The following is a 19749-nucleotide window of genomic DNA, read 5'->3' as shown; positions in this document are numbered from 1 at the left end:
TGTAATTCCTAGCAAGTTTATAGGAATCATTAAAACATGATTGTCTTCCTTTTGTTAGCTTTGATGTTCTCTGATGACACTTATGACTTCTACCATAATCAGCACTGACACTTGCCAACTCTACATGAAAATATGCAAGTGGTCTTCACTTGCGCAGGAGGAATTTCAGAGGGATCCTGACAGAATAAGTAATCAATAAAAAGATACACACAAAAGGAAACCTACATCTAACTTCTGTGCAGAAAAAGTAATCTGTAAATCAGTACATTACCTGTATAACGCAATGGGCTCCTGATTAGTATGGAAAATAGAAGAATTCGAACATCATTTGCAACTAACCTCACTCTCAAACTAGCGTCCAACCAAGCCCTGAAGTATGTGTCTGCTCTCAATAAATGTAGTACCATATTTTCAGATCTTGTGTTTAAACCTATGGGGAAATGGACAGTGATAAAACTAGGTGAAGATCTTTCCTTACCAGCCAATTTTTTTTTCAATGGGTAGGTATAAAATTGTATTTGATTCATAACATTTGATGCATAACATCCTGTTTAGGAAATGTACTGAAAGAAATAATCTTGCATTGGTAGTGGATGGGCAAAAGGAGTGAATAGGTCTTTCCATCTTTAACATGTCTGATCCCGGAGAATGGCCTGTCATCTGTCAGACGGTGAAACGCATGTTGCCATTGAGTAGCTAAAGGTCAACCTTTAGCTGAGCTGGAAGAATAATTCAGAGCAAATCGACTATTAGGCAAATGTTGCCTCTTTTTTGTTTACAAGCTGTCTGCAAATAGATCACAATTTTCTCCAATATATTCATTATTCAGACTTATTTCCTGAATGATTTTGGTGTATAATTATTGGTCTGTTCACAAGCCTTTCATTTTGAATGCTCAGTTTTCAAGCTGTTTTAACTAGAAGCACAGATCACCTGCTATTTTTCTGTCCTTTGATAGGGCAAATGTAACTCTTTGACTCCACTTCCTGGTGGAAACATCTCAATTATGGAGTTTGAGTTCAATGGCCACCGCTATTCTGTTATATGTTCCTATCATTTATGTAAATTTTTTCTATGTAAAACCACTCAATTGGGTTCAATCCCATGGAATACTTATGTAAATCAGTAGTAAAACTATTGAATCCAAAGTAATATGACGTAGAATCAGTGTGAGGAGTAAGGCCCTGGAGAAATTAAATCACCTTTATAACACATTTCTTCATTATAATAATTACAATGCTGACTTAAAGTTTCATACCAAAGTTTGAACTCCATCGGTTTCATTTGGATTTCACAAAGATTTTTCTAAACCCTTTTCCTTTACTGATTATAATACAGCTCTTCTTGGGTCACACAAGCACGTGTGAAACAGGGGTATCCAACCTGAAGATGCTGCAAAAAGGCTCATTTGGGTTTAGTTGTTTGCAACCTTGTTTGTGTGATTTCTCACATTTCCTCTGTCAAAAGGGCCGAATCCTGCTTTTTCCCTCATGCTAACCTGTATGAGTTAGTCAGGGCTCTGACAGACAAGCTCTAGCAGACCCGACAGTGACGAGCTAAGGCACTGCGACTTCCAGGAGGTCCGTGCTTCTCCTTGCCGGGCAGGTTCCACCTGCCCTGGCAGAGGCAGTGGACGGAAAGTCCCCTCGCGCCTGCAAGCCCTCCCAGCCACAGGCTGAGGTGCGCAGCAGCAGCTGCCGCCGCTAAACCTTCAAACACCACATCAACATCTGCAAGGCCTGCGACGCCTTTAAAGCTGACAAAATGACACAGCCGCGTAAAGCCCCGCTAGAGCGAATGCATGTTTATGGGGTGTCAGAAACGCCCCGTTCAAATGCAAACTGTATGAAATTTAGAAGTAAAATGTAACAGCCTTTACAGCTCGCTGCAGAAAGCATTCAAAACGAACGTGGCATTTTGGGAATTACAGCGTGAACTATTGCCCAATATAATTGTCAGCGGCGGGTTCTGATTTCATTTTCACTGGTTTTTCATGAGTGCAACTTTTCAAAGCCTGTAACTTTTATATCACTCTGAAGCCTTGATCCAGCAAGCACTTACACACATACCTAAATTTAGATTGTAGATTCAGGGAGCCTGAGATCAGGAAGGGACCATCTGTAGGAGCTCTTCTGTAGCACAAACCACTTAGCTTCCCCTCCTGACTTCTGAGTTGAGCCAAATACTTTAAAGTCCAGGAGCAGTTCCTTTGAAATGAATTTCAATTACCCACCTGCTTTGAATCACAAGCCTGTTACATGGTTTGTTGGACCAGGGCCTCCAGGAAATCAGAATCTGGTCTCCAACACTCCAAATCTTTCCTGAGCTTTCCAATAATGGTTTGAATAACAATTCTCTCATTTAAGATTTCCATGCATTTTCTAACAGGTTGGCTTGATAAGGAGTATCAGGACAGTGAACTGCCTGTAGCTGTCAGCTCTTATCCTCAAACTGCAAATTGTGCAAAACTCTGCCTTTAGCTGTGCCTGCCTTTGTCCCTAGCTGAGAAGGAGGAGCAGATGTTTAGCTGCAGTTACATTTTGGTGCTTCTCACACAATAATACACAGTCTGTGGCCCAAATTCAGCTCCTGGTTAAATTGGTAAGTGTTCTCCCTATTTGCGTTGGCATCCAAGAAGCAAAACACACTAACAAACTTAAGTGCATACAGCACGCAGTTAAGTTTATCAGGATGGAAAGAAACACAAGAGCAAACCTCTTCTCACTGTCTTCAGAAAACTGTGCTAATCACCCCGAACATCACATAATTTCATATGAGAAATTTGACTGTTTCAAGCATTATTCTACCATTTTCTCTCAAGACCTCTACTCAGGAAATACTTTACTTTATATTTAAGCCCAAGGAATGTAAGCAGGACTTGAGCATCTGCTTAGCACCATGCAGGTGCTCACATGTCCTCCCCAAACAAGAATTCTCTCCTGATTGACTCCCATGAGAACCGACAGAAAACAGGACACAAACTCTATCATCCGTACTGAGGCTTCAATTCCTCTCTCCCTTCTTCTTTCCCCTTCCCACCCCTCAATTTCAAAAAAACAGGAAAGACAAGATTTGGAGATCAAGTCAAATGTCCAATTTATTTTTATAACTTGAAACTGGAACAAACGTTGTTTTGAACGAGCGTACAAATGAAATGGTAGACACATGCTGAACTCAACATTGTGACAATAAGGGAAAAAAAAAGAGGCCAAAAATCTTGTACAGAGAATAAAAGGAACAATAAATATTTCACTAAGCCATATTGAAATGACCTCCAGCCATCTCAACATTTTATCCATAATAAAAAAAAAAGTGCTCTCGTTTTTTAAACAGAGCACAAATACCAAGCAATAATAAATAGTTCCAAACTTGTAGTAAAAGACAAAACCTCCAAGTAAACAACAAAAGCTCATACAATAAGTAATAGAAAAAGGTAATAAAAATATTTTGCCTTGCCGGTACAAATGCAAACAACTTAAATCAATGTTACTTTGCTTTGCAGTTCTAAAATACAAAGAGCACCATAAAAATGAGTTTGCCTGTGATAAACAAAACCTTGGACTGTCTTTTACATAGGACTGGGATGAAATGCTGATTTTTTGACCCTTTCCTTAAAAATCGGTACTTTTGTTTCTAAAACCAGGTTCTCGTCCTGTTGCCAATGGAGTCGACTGGAGTTTTGCTCTGGACTTCAAAGGCAGCAGGACTAGACACAATGGAAGTAATAAATTCAACCTTAAAATAACAATAAAAATCTATTTAAACTGTGAAGAAAACTATGGCAGCATTCTAGCTATTTTATGTCTATGTTATATTGTGCTTATGGCCTAGTAAACTACAGTTCTTCTAAGCAAGAAGAAAAGGAGGGCCATTTCGTTATCACTACAGTCTGCAGAAACAAAACCCTTGTGCTTTTGGGTGACTTATTGTTAGTTTCCGTGATTCAAGTCACAAAATTAGACAACTGCTGGTGTTAACTATCCTGGATAGTTGAAAACAACAGGGAGACCAGAGCTCCTGAGCAACTTACACTAAAATGAAAGGTAATTCTTTCTTAAATTGATGAATTGTGGACTGAAAATATGCGGCTAACTTCTGATCTTCATTACACTGGTGCATGTCCAAGGGATTCTGCTGAGTTCTGTGACATGACTCTGGATTTATATGAATGCCAGAGATCTGAATTTTCACCAAAAAGTGAAAATGTGCCTTTAAGGGATCACATTCCAGCCTCAGCTATGCTGGAGTAATCCAGGACTGAGAGTGATGAATAATTCCTGATTTATATCAGTTTAATTGAGATCCAGAATTTGTCCAGAAGTCTTAAGGGTACGTTGTTCAAGCCAGGAAGACATATATCTGTTAGGTAGCTGGACCAAATTCTCCCTCCTGTCACACCCATGCCTCTCCAATTGCTCCAGCAGTTCTGCACCGATGAAAGCAGCAGAAGAATTTGGCATGGCAATGTTTTTTTCGTTGTTTGTGTTTTAGTTATACCATCATTTCCTGCAAGAGCGGTGAGCATTTTCTCCTTCTGCCCTTCACTAGAGCATCGGTGCCTCTTCTGCCACCTGTCTTCCCCTCGACCCAAAAGGGAGAGAGCGCGTGAGAGAGAGAGAGGGAAAGAACAGCAAAGAAGAGAGAAATCAAAAGGCACAGGATTTCATCCCAGTCCCTCAAACATTCAGAGATTTATGGAATGTACGATTAGGAGTGAAGAGCAGCAAAGCAGCTAATAACATGGACTGGCAAGACCTGTACACGGAGTAGGTCCTGTTCTGACAGGGAAGAGGAGGGCTGTGCCTGGACCATTTTTACTTCAACCCGGTTACAGCTGTACCAACAGCAGCCCATTTTACCATTTTATAGCAAAGTGGATGCAACAGCTCTCACTGCTAAAAAACAACTTTCTTCGGGAGGGCGGTGGCAGGGTGAGGGGAGCAGTGAGTGGGGGGTGGCCAGGAGGTGGAAGATGTGTTGGACATCACCTTGTTTGGAAGGGGGGAAACAAAACCTCCTCTGTCTCTCTCGAACCTGTGGGGAAGCTGTGGGGTGTCACCCCAGACACCTTTACGGGAACTGCATTTCATTTCGCACGAATAGGCAATAACCATCCAGCCTGGTTCAACCATACCTGGTAAAACCTTGATGCAAGGGGTCCAGGCAACTTTGAAGTTATTTAGAGCCCTGTGGGAACAGCACTTTTTTTGTAGGCCATTTCTGACAAAAGAAATATATATACAACTAAAATTATTTGTGAACAACAACAACAAAAAAAATTAAAAATAAAAAAGCACTTAATTGTTTTGTTTTGTTTCTTTTACTCAAAGGTCGTCTAACAACCCCCTTTTTTTCCTGTACAATAAGGACTTCACATACAAATTTTTTTTTTTTTTGCAATATTTTATCCTGCCAAATTAAAAAAATATATTATGGCAGCCTGTTTGTTTGTTTTTATTTTTATTTCCAAATTCACTAACAAAAAGGTACATTAAATCCCTTTAAAAGGACAAGCGTACAGTTAAAAAATTACAAGCTTCAGTAAAAATACAGCAAGTGCCTACATCATATGAATCAACCAATATCAATATCCATTCCAGAAGGGGAAGGAAAGGGAGAAGGGGAGAAAAAAAGAGAAAAATAGGTACAGGTCAGAAACGTGATTTTTTTTTTTTTTCTGCAAAGCAATAACAATATTAAGCACTTTTTTCTACATACTTTTTCTACATGGTGTAGCAATCACCTTTTAATCCCCAAATACAAGATTCTATACATTTTTTGAAATAAAAATTCAACACCCAAGGCAGAAAAAAATTTACTAAAACTCAAGACTTTACAGTTACAGTGACAAGAACAAATTTATAGACCCACCATTTAAATTTTACTGCAACATTTTCAAGGAAAAAAGAAAAGTTTTTTTTTTTTCTTTCTGGTTTTGTAAAATGCCCAGGCATTCTCCATTATTACAAATACTGGTCCACTTTTACAGTAATCAAGAAATTTTAATATATATAATATATACTAAAACCCCGTCACCAAAAGAAAACAATATACACATGGCCATTATGGCATTTTTTTTAATAACCTATTAAGCAAACTTTGAAAAAAAAAAGATTGCTCAAACACACATACACACAATTTCTTTTTTACCCTTGTATGTATTCAATACTGTAAACGTATTTTAAGACAGAGTGCACTAAATTTAACTTTTAAAAAAATTAGCCGTTGTTCCTGAATTGTTTTTTCTCATTCAATGATAACAACTTGTAATTTGTGTCATTTGAGTTTTAATTCAGCAGTAAATCATTTCCATTCCATTTCCTAAGCAGCGTTGTCCTGAAAAAAAAAAAAAGGCTGAGAATAATTCAGCTAATGGATGTCCGAAGTTGTGCTGGGTATACATCTTCATTTGATTGGGTCTTATGGCATTTTCATGTCCACTATCTTCAACCAGTAATTTTTTTTTTTTTAAGTAAATGTGGCTCTTTTTTTCTAAAGAATGTACTTTTCTTGTTTTACTTTTTTTTTTAAAAGTCTTTTCATTTCACAAAAACGTTTTGCATTTGTCTCAAGAGACTCAAATAGGAAGATCAGTTTTCAAGGCACTCACGTCAAATTGAATGGCAGTAGAAAAACTGTCCAATAAATTATTTTTATTTATTTTTCTTTATAGTGCCAGTATTGTGAATGCCATGCTTAGCAACACTGACACTTAATCTCAGCTGTTCCCTTACAGTTTAACCCACCTTTGGGCCAAGTAGAAGAATATGATGTAATTTCTTGTTGAGAAGCCATTTTTCTCTTAACCACAAACAAAAGCTTTAAAGTGCGGGTCAACATAATTAAAATCTCTAACCATAATTGTCCACTGTTTGTTAATATTAGTTGTAAAAGGCTTTAAAAAATTTGGAATTTGAAAGTAGAGCAGGTGCATTTTTCTTTTCTTTACTTTTTTCTGTCGTAATGGTTTTCTCTGAATACGGTTCCATTCTGTTCCTAATTAAGTCAAGGGGAAAACTCTTAGTGACTTCAGCAGGAGCAGAATTTTGCCAAGACAGGTAAAGCAACTAGAATTTATTTTTCCCTTCCTTATAATAACATCACTGTACATAATATAAGATAGTTCTAATATGCCCATTCATAAACCAAATGCCTATGAGCTGGGGTTTTTCATGGAGAAATTCAGACTTCCCCATCCTCTAGTAATTATTTTAACTACAGCATATCTGGACTAACGTAGATGTCCTGAACTCAGATTTATGATTTTGCAGGTTAAAAAGAAAAAAGATGTCATTTGGCTGCTCCAAGGTTTGAAAAGAATCTTACGGTACTCAAGATGTACTTTTACTGTCTCTGAGAAGAGGTGAGGGAGGGGAAGGGGGGGGGAACAACACCCCAAAAAGTGACAAAATGGCACCATTACGTTGCCATCGCTTTTAACAACAAAACGAAACTATCCAATAGCAATGCACAATTAAGAACATTTCTGGTTTTTGAATGTAGCTGCCTTCTGCACCTACGTCTTTCCTGTTGCCATATCTTGAGTGATGAAATCCATCTAGAAAAGGCCTCAATCATCAGCAACATTGTCAGTGCTACATATTCGATCCAATTCCAAACGAAAGTGCTACTTTTAAAGATTGTTATCCGCTGTACAATTTTGTTTTCCCTAATCTTCAAGGTTATTTAAGAAGAGGAAAGGAAAAAAAAAAAAAGAAAGGAAAAAAAAAGGAAAGATTTCTGTTCAAATGCTGGCTTCTTCACAAGAAATTACACTTGCTTAGCTTAAATTTCAACAAAGCAGCGGCCCAAAAATTATAATTTAAAAAGATATGTTTCTCCCCTACAATGCAAGTAATCTCAGGCTACGACTGGGTAAAATTAAAAAGGGATACCCAACAAAATTTTAAAAGTAATTTAAACAGAAAGAATAAAAAAAAGTACCTGCACATGCCAAAAAATTACAAAAACCCAATAAATACAGAAATTATTGCACAGTTAAAAGGCTCCACAATTTTTACTGCCTTAATCAACCCTCGGGTTTAATAGAACTTTGTAGACACAGGTTATATTTTAAGTGCCAAAGTCTGGCACCTACCATAGTTATGCTAAGTTATGTTTACGGAGGCAAGTTAGGTCATCTTTTCTCAGTTGGCAATAGTTAAACTGTACAAATAAAATGTTACCTAGACCCCTGAAATTTAACCTAGCGGGGACGGGGGGGGCGAGGGATGGGGGGGGCCTTAGCTTCTTTCTGCCTGCTCAATTTTGACGTCATTTGTCAGCAAATGTTCTCCATGCCACTTTTTCATGTGTTTCTCCAGGGTGCTGTAAACACTGAAGGGCATCTGGCAAATGTCGCAGCGGTAGACCTCCTTCCCTATCTGGCCATGCGTTTTCATATGGCGCGTCAGCTTACTGCTCTGGGCACATGCATAGTTGCAGAGCTCGCATTTGTAAGGCCGCTCTCCAGTGTGGCTCCGACGGTGCACCGTCAAATTGCTGCAGTTCTTAAAGACTTTGCCACAGTACTCACATGTATCGCTCCTGCGCCCTTCCTTCGAACTGGGTCGCCCGGGGCCAGGACCGCTGATGTGGGGGGTGCTGCCTCCGCTGGCCGTGCCACTGCGCCCTGAGAGCCCCCCGTCCAGCATGTCCCCCGGCGGGGTGGAGAAACGCAGGCTCCCGTTCTCCGACGAGTGCTCGGAAGAGGTCGCGAAGGGGGATTGTCGGGAGTCTGTGAATCCGAGGAACGGATCCTTCATGAAGTGCCGCGATGCTGCGTACCCTACCAGCCACTGGGAGTAAACGTTTTCGGAAGGTATTATTGTTGCTGGTGGCAGGTCCAAATCTTTCTCTACCTTTATTCTTTTAGAGGAATTGTTTAAACTGGGGCTCGTGATAGGCGTTGGCTTGCGGGGGAACAAGTTTGGGAAGGGTTCACCCGGGCCAAAGTTTCTTCCGTTGACCGTCCCTTCCTCAGTGCGGTCCAGCTCTCCTACCACAGAGTCCTCATCGCCTGGATCTCTCTGACAGAGGTCTCGAGGACACAAGTCTCGCTGGTCAGAAGACCTTTTCATGAAGCTACTCCTCTTCTGTTTTTCAGCTAGCATGTCGTTGTATTGCTGGATGGCACCTAGACTTACGTTCTCGATGACTTTTCCCAGGACGAGGGATTTCTCGTCCGGCAGTGACTTGGAGCCATTTTCTCGGTTACGACTCAGCTCCGAGTCCATACTGAAGCTTGACTCTGGCCGGCTCTCATTTTCAAGCTCCTCTTCCTCCTCCTCCTCCTCTTCCTCCTCTTCATTGTCATGGCCCAGGGAGGGATCGCTCTCGTTCCTGAAATCTGCCTCACTGGATTTCAGTCCCTCTCCAGTGAGCTCACTTGTGCCTGGCTCAGGGGAACTAGTGGTGGATAGTCCATCGTCTGACCTGCCTGTCATGGAGCCAGCTTTATGCATATGCGTTTTCATGTGGCGTTTTAGCTTGCTGGCCTGGGAGCAAGCGTGGTCACAGAGCTGACACTTGTAGGGCTTTTCTCCTGTGTGACTGCGCCGGTGCACGATAAGATTGCTCTGGAACTTGAAGGTTTTTCCACAAAATTCACAGGACTTGCTCTTGGCCTGAGGCTGGGGAGGCGTAGTGCTGCTGGGGGGCATGGGGGGCAGTGGCGGGGTGCTCAAAAAAGGTGATTTAGGACTCGGCTGGAAAGGATTCAACAGGCGATGCATAGGGTTGGTGCGACTGGGCGAGACTGGCGGAGGGGTGGAACTGTTTCCTGCCAGCTCTCGAAGCCTTCTGGAGAAATCCATCGCTGGGGACTCAATTGCCATGGGATTTAAACGCATAACTCTGTCAAAGGCACTGGGATGCTGGGCAACTAACCCCATTTCTTCGGCACTAAGGCGATGTGGATCCAGATGATGACGAGGCGGTGGGCTGAAGAGCGGAGGCGTGTTTGGGAGCCGACCCTCACCAAAGCCAGGGTGTTCGCGCAAGATGGGTCCTGTCATCCGCAGAAGATTGAAAGGGTTGTTGTCTCCAAGGAAATTCATCAGCGGGGACTGTGCGACAGTCTCCGGTCCCAGAGGAGGAGGGATGGTGATGCGTGGAGTAAGGGAGCTGTTTGAAGGACTTGTTTCCAGGTAGATGCGGAATCCATGTGTGTTCTGGGCATGCTGAAGCAAGAACCAAGCGCTATTAAAAGGCTGCTTGCATGTTGTGCAAATATAGCTTGAAGGCTCATCTTTACCTATAAAAGAAAAACAGAAAGAACGCTCAAAAAATAATACAGCGGAGAACATTTAAATACAGTTGGCATGAGCTTTATTTTGCTAACACATTTCCTCCTTGGCATTTCTGAAAGAAGGACTTAATTGCAATGTATTGACTGATATAAATTGTTGAACAGCACATTTACTCACCACACTTATTCACTTGACATGTATGACAAATATCACACATACTCATTGGTACTATATACAGTTATATTCTCTAATTTGCAAATAAAACCTTTGTGACGCATAAGGATCCAAATCCTTTCACGTGTTTATTCCACAAAAAGGAATTTGTTTCAAGGGATTTATGACTACAGACAAAACCAAGGAAAATGCAGTGTAGGAGGTTTTACAAGGCACCTGCAAGGAGCTTCAGTGTAATTTTCACTCTTTCATTTTATATTTTTATATACTTCATGCAGCAGTCCCCTGAGACCTTGCTGAATTTAATTTATACATGCTTCAGTCATGCCAGCACTTCCATTTTTAAAATACTGTGTAGGTATTTAGCTGTACAAGTCCTATTCAAGTCAACAGGAGCTTGGAAAACATACCCTTGTATAAACCACTTTGACATTCTTTTTGCCAAAACACCAAGAAGCCACTCAAATGAAACATCCGGTAATCAAAGCCGACAGCACAGTTGCAATTAACAGTAACAAATGTCGGGCCATGCTTGAACTGGATCCCAAGAATTTCTGAGCCTGAGCCTGCCCTCCAATGCAGAAATGCTCACCAGAGCCAAAAACACTGTTCTGTTTGCCTTTCTAGCCTCTTTGAACGACTGCATAAAGGTGGAAAGCATTCCTTTAACCTTGATTCAGCTTTACATAAAGGACAGGTGTGGACAAGTCTGCACTACAGTCATAATTTTGCTAGCTAGAAAATTCCAGTCCTGGGCACAATATAAACTCTGTGCTATCTTCAAAAAGCACTTTCCCCCCTCGCCCTTTTTTCAATGCCTCTGCAAGACTCTGATAAATTCATAAATATGCGTCAGCTTGAAAATCACGATCCAGGATTTGGTTGGGTTTTGGTTTTTGGTTTTTGTTTTTTTTAAATGAGGGTGGAGGTTTCCGGAAAAACAACTACCTATGCTGGAAAATTTAAAATTAATTTCTTGTTTGTCTGTTTGTTTGTTTATGAAAGCACATATTTTGGCTAGCCATGGCCCTGGTGCACCTAAAGGCACTGAACTTCCTGAAAGTTCAAAACCTGAAGGAGGTTTTCTGCCTGCCCCATATCTGCATAACGGCCCAAATGAAGCTTGATCCCAGCCCCTCAGCAGGAGCTCAGATCCGAAGCTGAACTACACAACCCCTTTCTAGACAGGGGGGACTGCGACTCACAAAAGCCTGTTACTTGAGCTTGAAAATGAAGGAGTTTATAAGGTGAACAGAACCGTATTATCAAAATTACCTCTGCAGAGAGGAATGACTCATAGAAGTCAAAGAAAAAAAAAAAAAAGAAAAAAAATTAAACTCGGCCGCACCAGGCAAAGCAGGATTGCTGCTGACAAATTCCCCTCTTCTGGTTGTTTGCAGGAACGGCTGCTGCTAACAAAACCTACAAAACCTTATACAAGAAGGCTAGAAGATTATCTGCCTACCTATCAGCCTGTCAGTCTATCTAATCTTATCATGCAATGAACACCCATAAAAGCGTAAAGAAAAGAGCATCTATCAGATTGAGACTTATTTACAAAGGTAGGTGATAAACGTGGTGCAGCTCCTCATGCTCTTACTGATTTAGCAGGGCTATTGCTGTGGATAGCGGCTTCAGACCCCGATTTCAGAGAAGTCGGCTCTCCACAGCCAAGAAAAAACATACACACCACAGTGGGCACTTCTGCCTGGCTGACACGGCCCCCGTGCCCCAGCCCTGCACGCTGCGTCGTACGGGACCGACCCATTTGCTTTGATTAATCTCTAACAACCGCTATTGGAGAAAAACACAAGTTTGGGAACTGAACTGAGCTTGGGAAAAACTGCCCGTAACTGCTATTGACATTAATGAAAGCCACATACAAACACGGGAAGGAACTGATAGATTATCCCTTAAAAATCTACTCAGCACTGAGGCAGTTAGGGAGTTTTATGTCAGCTCTGCAGCCAAAGCAAAGTAAATGCTCCCATTATTACTTCAAATATTTAAATTTCTGTTTCTTACAGAAATATGATGAAAATGTCTAGACCTTTAACTTTTCTTGCACGGCAACATGTGTAGTATAAAAAGTGACAGAAATCACTGAAGCAGACTAAAGTATATAACATACCCTGTCAAAAGCTTTTTTTAACAATATGTTTTACCTCAGCTTACCCTAGAATAGATTTTAATAAAGCCCCTTCTGAAGTGTGATCTAATAGCAAATGAAGTGCAGCATCTTACAAGGTCATATATCTTCAAATTAAAGAGTGCTCTGCACCCTTCACCTTCATTTTATCCACTCTAATTAATCGATTTATTACCCACAGCTGTTCGATTCTTTCACTTTTAAAGTCACAGCATGCATTCTTTTTTGTTGTGGGGGCTTCTTTCTTTAAAAAATAAAGTGTGTGAGTGTGTGTGTATGTGTGTGTGCATGTGTTCTCCTTGCTTAGCTCAAGAGCTGACAGGAGGAAGAAAGCAGCTGTGAATTAGATGATGACGACGACAATAACAGCAACACGTTTACTTCAGCACATACGTAAGGAGAAAAATTCCTGAGCAGGCTGAGGATCAAGGCCAATATAAAGCTGAAATGGCTGATTAAAAAAATTACCCTCAAAATGGCAGCTGGCTGGATGCTTGCTACTACATGTTACATGGAACTGAGATGTTTTGTTTTGTTTTGTTTTGTTCTCCAAAACTTCATCTCCGTGAAATTCAAGTGAGGAAGCTAAATCCCCCTCCTTTTCAGTTTTCTTTCAAACAGAGCAAATTAGTGCCATTAGAGATCTAAGATTTACAAGTTAGCAGTCATAAAACAGTCTTCTCTTCCTTTTTGTTTTGTTTAGCTTTTGTGCTCCTTAACACTCCTCTTCAGGAGACCCCGACACAATGGCAAAATTGACTGCAGGCTACCTGGCTGCAAATTTCTGACTGCTTCATGAGTGTTCGTGTGTGCATGCCTGTGTGTATATATATATATTTTAACTTTCACAACCCTCAAAGACTCTCCCCAGATGCCCCGTTTAAAAAAAAAGAAAAAAATAAAATAAAATGTTCATTTCCATATTATCACTTCATGGTTATCTTGCCTAGAGTTGCCCTGAGCAGTGTAGATACTCACTTTTAAGAACAGAACAATGTCAAAAAGTCTTTGAAGATCCACTCTGAACATCTTTATATTCAAAAACTTGCTAAATATTTTAAACATGCCCAGAAAAAGCCATGTATTGCTCAAGAATGATCCTTATATTTAATAATGCAGTGCACCTACACTATAAAACTCTTTGTTATAAGGCTACTTTTGATATATGGCTGTCTTAATCCCTTGCCACCTGCACTGAAGTCTATCTAAATACTCACTTTATGACAACTAGCTATATAGGCTTTGCCATATGCAGTCTTTATCACTTTAGCATGTGCTTGACTTTGAGCATGTGAATAATCAACATCAGTGAAACTTAAGCATAGGCTGAAGTTGGATAGTGATGAAATTATTCATGTGCTTAGAGTTAAGCACAAGCCAAGACTTCATTAAAATTGTTCAACGAATTGCACATGTATTCAACCCTACAGTCTGTAACTAGGCATGATTTTCATGGCTGATGGCTCAAAATGGCTTAGCTGGTAGATACGGTGTACGTACGGAGGTGAGACATCCAGGCCACAAGCCCTGAGCAGTCAGTAGTAGCTTCAAGGTTGCACTAAAGCCAAACAAATAGTGCCACTGGAGTTCAGACATGAGACAAGTTTGTAGGGCTGAATCCTACAGATGCAAATGTGTCTAGGTTCAGAAATTTTGATTTGAAGGCTAGGAAGGACTGTGAAATTAAAGAATGAGAGGACTGAGATAAACCTTAAGGGTTGCCCTTGTCCAATTCCTGACCCAAGGGTTGTCCGTATCTATGCATCTATTCATATCTATGGCAGATGCTCCATTATCCCACTCCAAAGGTCGCCCAGATAGAGAGTCTACAACCTTCCCGAAGTCTGCCTCATTCTTCCTCTCCTTTACTATCATGAAGGTTCCCCAAATGCCTAATCTAAATCTTTCTTCCTGCAATTTAAGATCATAATATTTTCTCCTACCTACACGTACATAAAAAACATAGGAAACAACTTAGTCTGCACCTCACATACAGATATCAACCAGCTCAGGATTTGCAGTTGAACCACATTACGTCTTTTAGCACCCCCTTCTCCCCACTTGATTTGGAAATGCCAAATGAGAGAGAATTCACTATGTATCGGAGTATTCTGTGGCAATGGTTGATTATCTTCAGTATTAAAAAACCTGCCTTCTTTCCAATTCAAATTGCTGAGTTCAACTGCCAACCATTAGATCTTGTTATGGTTTTATCTGGTAGATTGAAAATCTCTCTAGTATCTTCTCTCTAAGCAGCTAATTATAAACTATGAACTTATTGAACACTCTTGCCTTTTCTGCGTATTATGACAAAAGGTCTTTTCCAGAAATATTAAAATGTGTTCCCTCCATTACTGCATGACAGATTATGTTCCATTCAAAATGTCAAAGCAATAATGAGCTTTTTTCTCATTCATGAACAGCACAAAACAAAGCTAAATTGAGATCCTGCCTCCCAAATTCTGCCCTTAGAGGGGGCACTGAGAAAAGACAGGTCGGTTTGCCCAGCCCAGAACACGAGTAGCCTGGGTCTGTGGACATCCATCCCACTGCACCAGGCAGCCTGAATCCCCTGACTTATCTGTCCTCTGCAGTCTGACTTGCATCACTTAGTGATACGCAGATCTTCCTTGCCCAGTTGGTACACGACTTCCTATATACCCGGAATGCTGAGCGCCTTTGCCCTGGAGATGAATTTCCCCCAAAATATCCTCAGTTATTCTGGATACCATCAAACAATAATCAGTGTGAGATAAGAATTGTTGAGAATTCATTATTTTCTGCTGGGTTACAGTGACATCCAGTGCCTTACGAATCCTCCCCTCAGCATGCCTGAATAATTCCATTAGCTGTAACAGAGAACGAACTCCCCTCTTTTTTAATTACCCACCCATAACCCCTGCGAGGACTGCGATGAGGACCTGCAGTCAGGTCCACATAACCACTGCCATTCTCCAGCAATACTTTCCAGATAATGTTTCTGGTTCCCTTTATAAAGTTACAGCAGCAGCAATAAAAATGTTAAGGAATTTTAATGTTGCTTTACTGCACCTTTAGAAGTTCAGGAAAAGTAGAAACTTGCAAGCTTTAAAGAAAGGACACCTTTTATTGTAGCACTCGGGAACAGACATGTATCAGGTTCATACAATCTTTCCAACAATGTTACCCTCTTCTCCACCACTTGATTTTTAATGAGCATTTAAATAATTACTTCTTGTTATTATGATGGTTACTCTAATAATACCAGTAAAGGTAATGTGGATGCTCCATAAAAACCACACCTTTAATTGAATGATTATTAAATTAAAATGCCATAATCGAGAACACTGGTTTAACAAGTCTCCTTATAAGACCAGCTGACATTAAAGAGAAGGGCATTAAATACTGGAAAGATGTAGTGTTTCATAGTGAAGAAAATATATGGTTATAAGTGGTTTGACAGGTCACCTAGACACGGGCCAAATACTTTCCAGGTGTCTGCAGTGTGGATCTGCAGTGTGAACTATATCGGTTCATACTTGGTGCTTGATTGCATATGCAAAAAGATCTCTGATATAGGTATTTCTGCTGAAGAAGTTTTATAAGGCATATTACCACTCTAAATTTTCCAAGTTAGCAAGAACATTTACTTGCATATGTTTATGACTGAATAAACATATGCTGAGCACACCCAGTATCGAGAGGTTTACTCTCCCTGCACTCCCTGGGGTGTTTGGATGTGCTGCTACCTCCATTTCAGAGGGTCTGACAGCCTTAATGAAAAAGAAGTGTGGAGAGTCCAAGCCTGGGTGAGGACCACCACTGCCAGTACAATGCCAGTCACCAGTTTTAAAGACCAAACACAAAGGAACCATTTCTCTTTATACCTCTCTTCATTTTAATTTTGTTTTGACAGCAACACGAGCTGAAGATGTAAAAGAAGCCCAACTCCTCTACCCATCCCCAGAGCTAACGCAGTGCATCCATTCCTACACTGCCTTGTCTAAAGAAAGGGCTCAAGAGAGTCTTACAGCACATCCTGCTAAGGATGATGGGGGCTATCACCAACAATTCATACAGTAAGCATCAACTGGCAACTGAAGTTCTTGTTTCATGACTTAGCAAGACACCTGCAGTCTCACAACCTAAGCACCTCCAGTTCTCCACTCAGCGAAATAGCCGCTCTCTCTTGTAAAGCTCAGTCAACCTGAAGTGCACCTCAGTTAAGAAGAGGAGATGAAAGTTTAGGTGCAAGAGCCCAAGCATGAGGGGCCACAGAGCCTGTCATCATCTGGAAATGGGAAATCTCAGAATGAGGTTGATGAAAGAAAAGAATGTGTCAGGGAAACAAAAATGAAATGTTTTTAAGAGGTGGATGGAAAAATAAGGTGTCTGAAGAAAGGAGGAGAAGTAACGGAGAAGTGTTACTTCTCAGTAACAGAATCCTGTTTCGTCCCATGCTAGGCCCTCTTCTCTTTTTATACGTTGCCTCTTGAATAGCCTATCTCCTCCAGTGCCATCTTCAAACAGAAGAAAAACCACGACTTCATGCAGTATTCTTCTCCCACACACTGCCTCCGTGTTTTACAGCTTCTCCCATCCTGTTTCTACCTTGACTAGTGAGACTGCAAGTTCTCTATAGAGATTATGCAAGAAGCTTTATGCCAAGAGAACCTACAAACCCCTCAAGACCCTCTCATTCCCAGCAGTGATTTTAATTAGTGATGCAAATATTCTCAAGAGCATTTTCTACCTGTTGAAAAAGATCTACAATAGCACTGGTTGACACCAATATTAAAATATATTAATATTACACTACTATTAGTAATGTACTATTAATTCTTTCTATGCTAAAGCCAACTGCCAAACTCTGTCTTTGCTGGATTAAATGCTGCCCCACTTTTGGGAGCCTATTTCATTTTGTGAAGCCATTTGTGCTTTTCGGTGGTATTGCTTTTCTATTAGGCAGGACTGCAAATTATCTGTTTATCGTCTTGTAAGAAATTTTTTTTTTTGTCAAATTAACTATTGTATCATTTGAGTGGAAAACCAAACAGATTAACTACCAGTCACACAGCTGAGAAGTCAGTCTCTCATGCTGTCTGTCTACAGCCAATCCTTTCAATAATTCCAAGAACAAAGAGCATGAACCTTTGAAAGACTTCGAGATATCAACCTGATACCTTAAAATTGTACTCCTAACCAAACTGGTTTGAATTGCCCTGCTATGTATTCAAAGTAGCTCAGATGACCACCATTGAAGACTTCAAATTTTTCCAGATAGGCTATACGAGGTTATTGCAAACAAGGATCTTAACCAGGCTTATATGAATATACCAAGTTGTGACTTTTTTTTTTATTAAACCTTCCACAGAAGCATCTTATGCATCCTCTCTGGCATTTATATTTACAAAAAAGAAGGAGACTGCAAGCAGACTACAGCCATGCATAACACAAACAGATGCTTCCTGCTTCTTAATGGACACAGGCGACCTTTGGCTGAAGATGCAGCTTGTGTTCAATAGTCCCATTTTCTGTGAGACTTAATCATACCTCAGATCTGTACTGCCAGATTCACATAAATGAGCCAAATGCACAGCTCAGTTTAATTTCTAGTGCATTACAAAATGGTAATATTATATTTTTAGGTATAAAATGTCAATAGTCATTTTAGGCAACTTCCTTCTGGATGTCCAATTTCTCATTCCTTAAAAGAGCTTGTGGCTTACTGGAAGTTAATGTTCAGCCTATAGAAGCACAAGAAGTGCTTTTACTTAGTGCAGGAACAGAAAGAAAAATGCATAGCAAGAATTGGAACTCATGACACAGGGATTTTGACCCCGAAGCACTATTAAAATGGAAGACAAAAACCATGTTTGTCATCTCTGAACGCCGCCTTCTAATTGGTGTTAAATTCTAAAATACAAAGGCAATTTATAAAGCAGAGAAAGGGAGAAGTGTGAAAAGTACAGAGCAAACAGGAAAATCAATATTAAAAAATCAATAGTGAATGAGTTAACTTTTAAATTAGCCCTTTGTGATACAACAGTTTCAGTTGATTCCACCTTTAGCATCTAAACAGCTTTGTGTCTTTCAGTTAGTTTCTCTGAACCTAAGACATCAGCTAGCAGACTGAAAGAATGTTTTACAAACCTGCTGTATAAAATAGTGAAAACTATCAGTGAAAATGGGGAATGTAATACGGGGGGAAATTCACGTCACCCGCTCATGAGATGAAAAGACCATAGGGCTACCCATGGCTGGTGGTGTAATATATAGGATCCCATTTACAGCATTCATGAAAAACCCTCGTACTGCTCAAGGACACTTTTAGGCCTTTTCTTTGCATAAGGTATTCAAATGCATTTGAAATAATGTCAGTCTTTTCTACAACATATGATATATGCCAGCAGCTTCCCTTTAAATCGGTTTCCTGCAAGTAGTTTTGTTTGAAAACTGGCAAGGGCTGGGATTCTTTTTTTCCCACAGACTTTTCTAAGGTGCCATTTTCTCATCTTGCAAGCAAGAATCCTCAGTAATCTGAATAGGAACTTAAGGGAGGATATATAAAGGAAATTGTCCATGTCATATAATGGAAAAATAAAGAGTAAATTAGGAAACAATAAAAAAGCCAAAGGGTGGAAACAAATTTTCCTGTTTTTTTCCCCAGGACTACTTCAGTCTGTCTTCCTACAACTATTTCTTAAGGGTATTAGGTGCCTATTCATAGTTAGTAAATGAAATAGCATTTTTGTTTTAATTCATCGCTTCTTTAACAAATGCTAACTCCCATCTCTGCTTCTTTAAATCCACAAAATCTCCACGTTCAATCCTAAGAAGTATTATAAAGGCTGTAAATCTTGTTTTAATGGAATGTACATTTAGCTATGAGGAGATAATTGACGTTATGGAGGGCCTAGATGCTGAATTATATAGGTTATCTAATACAAAGGGGACTCATTACCGAAGCACTACAAACAAGTAGTAATATATGTATATTGTTCTGAGTGGCGTTATAGCAAAAGTGTTCGGGTCTGCAGGGATTTATAAAACACAAGAAAACAGCAGACATGCACTTGTAAATTTGTCTCATTTGTCTCTGAAGTTAAAGGTTATTCCCTTGATCTGAATTTGTAATAAAAACATGCTAGACTAAGGTTTGTAGAGAATGTTTGAATATGTAAATTGTATATAATG

The 19749-nt window shown here is 40.1% G+C and overlaps 1 protein-coding gene across 4 annotated transcripts in view; it reads right to left on the bottom strand.

The window, feature by feature from the left end:
- Positions 1 to 8243: 8243 nt before the first annotated feature.
- The window catches only part of BCL11B (BCL11 transcription factor B), a gene marked incomplete at its 3' end in the record, with an annotated part of 94371 nt that continues 82865 nt past the window's right edge, over positions 8244 to 19749 (bottom strand). For all 4 annotated transcript variants that reach the window (XM_082000299.1, XM_082000301.1, XM_082000300.1 and 1 more), the window contains one exon: positions 8244 to 10255. In XM_082000299.1, coding sequence (XP_081856425.1) covers positions 8244 to 10255 — 2012 coding nt within the window. The remainder of the gene's footprint in view (positions 10256 to 19749) is intronic.

Source organism: Phaethon aethereus (assembly GCF_964289735.1).
Source record: "Phaethon aethereus genome assembly, chromosome: 5".
NCBI classification, from domain to species: domain Eukaryota; kingdom Metazoa; phylum Chordata; class Aves; order Phaethontiformes; family Phaethontidae; genus Phaethon; species Phaethon aethereus.
This window is presented reverse-complemented; position numbering and strand designations above follow the sequence as displayed.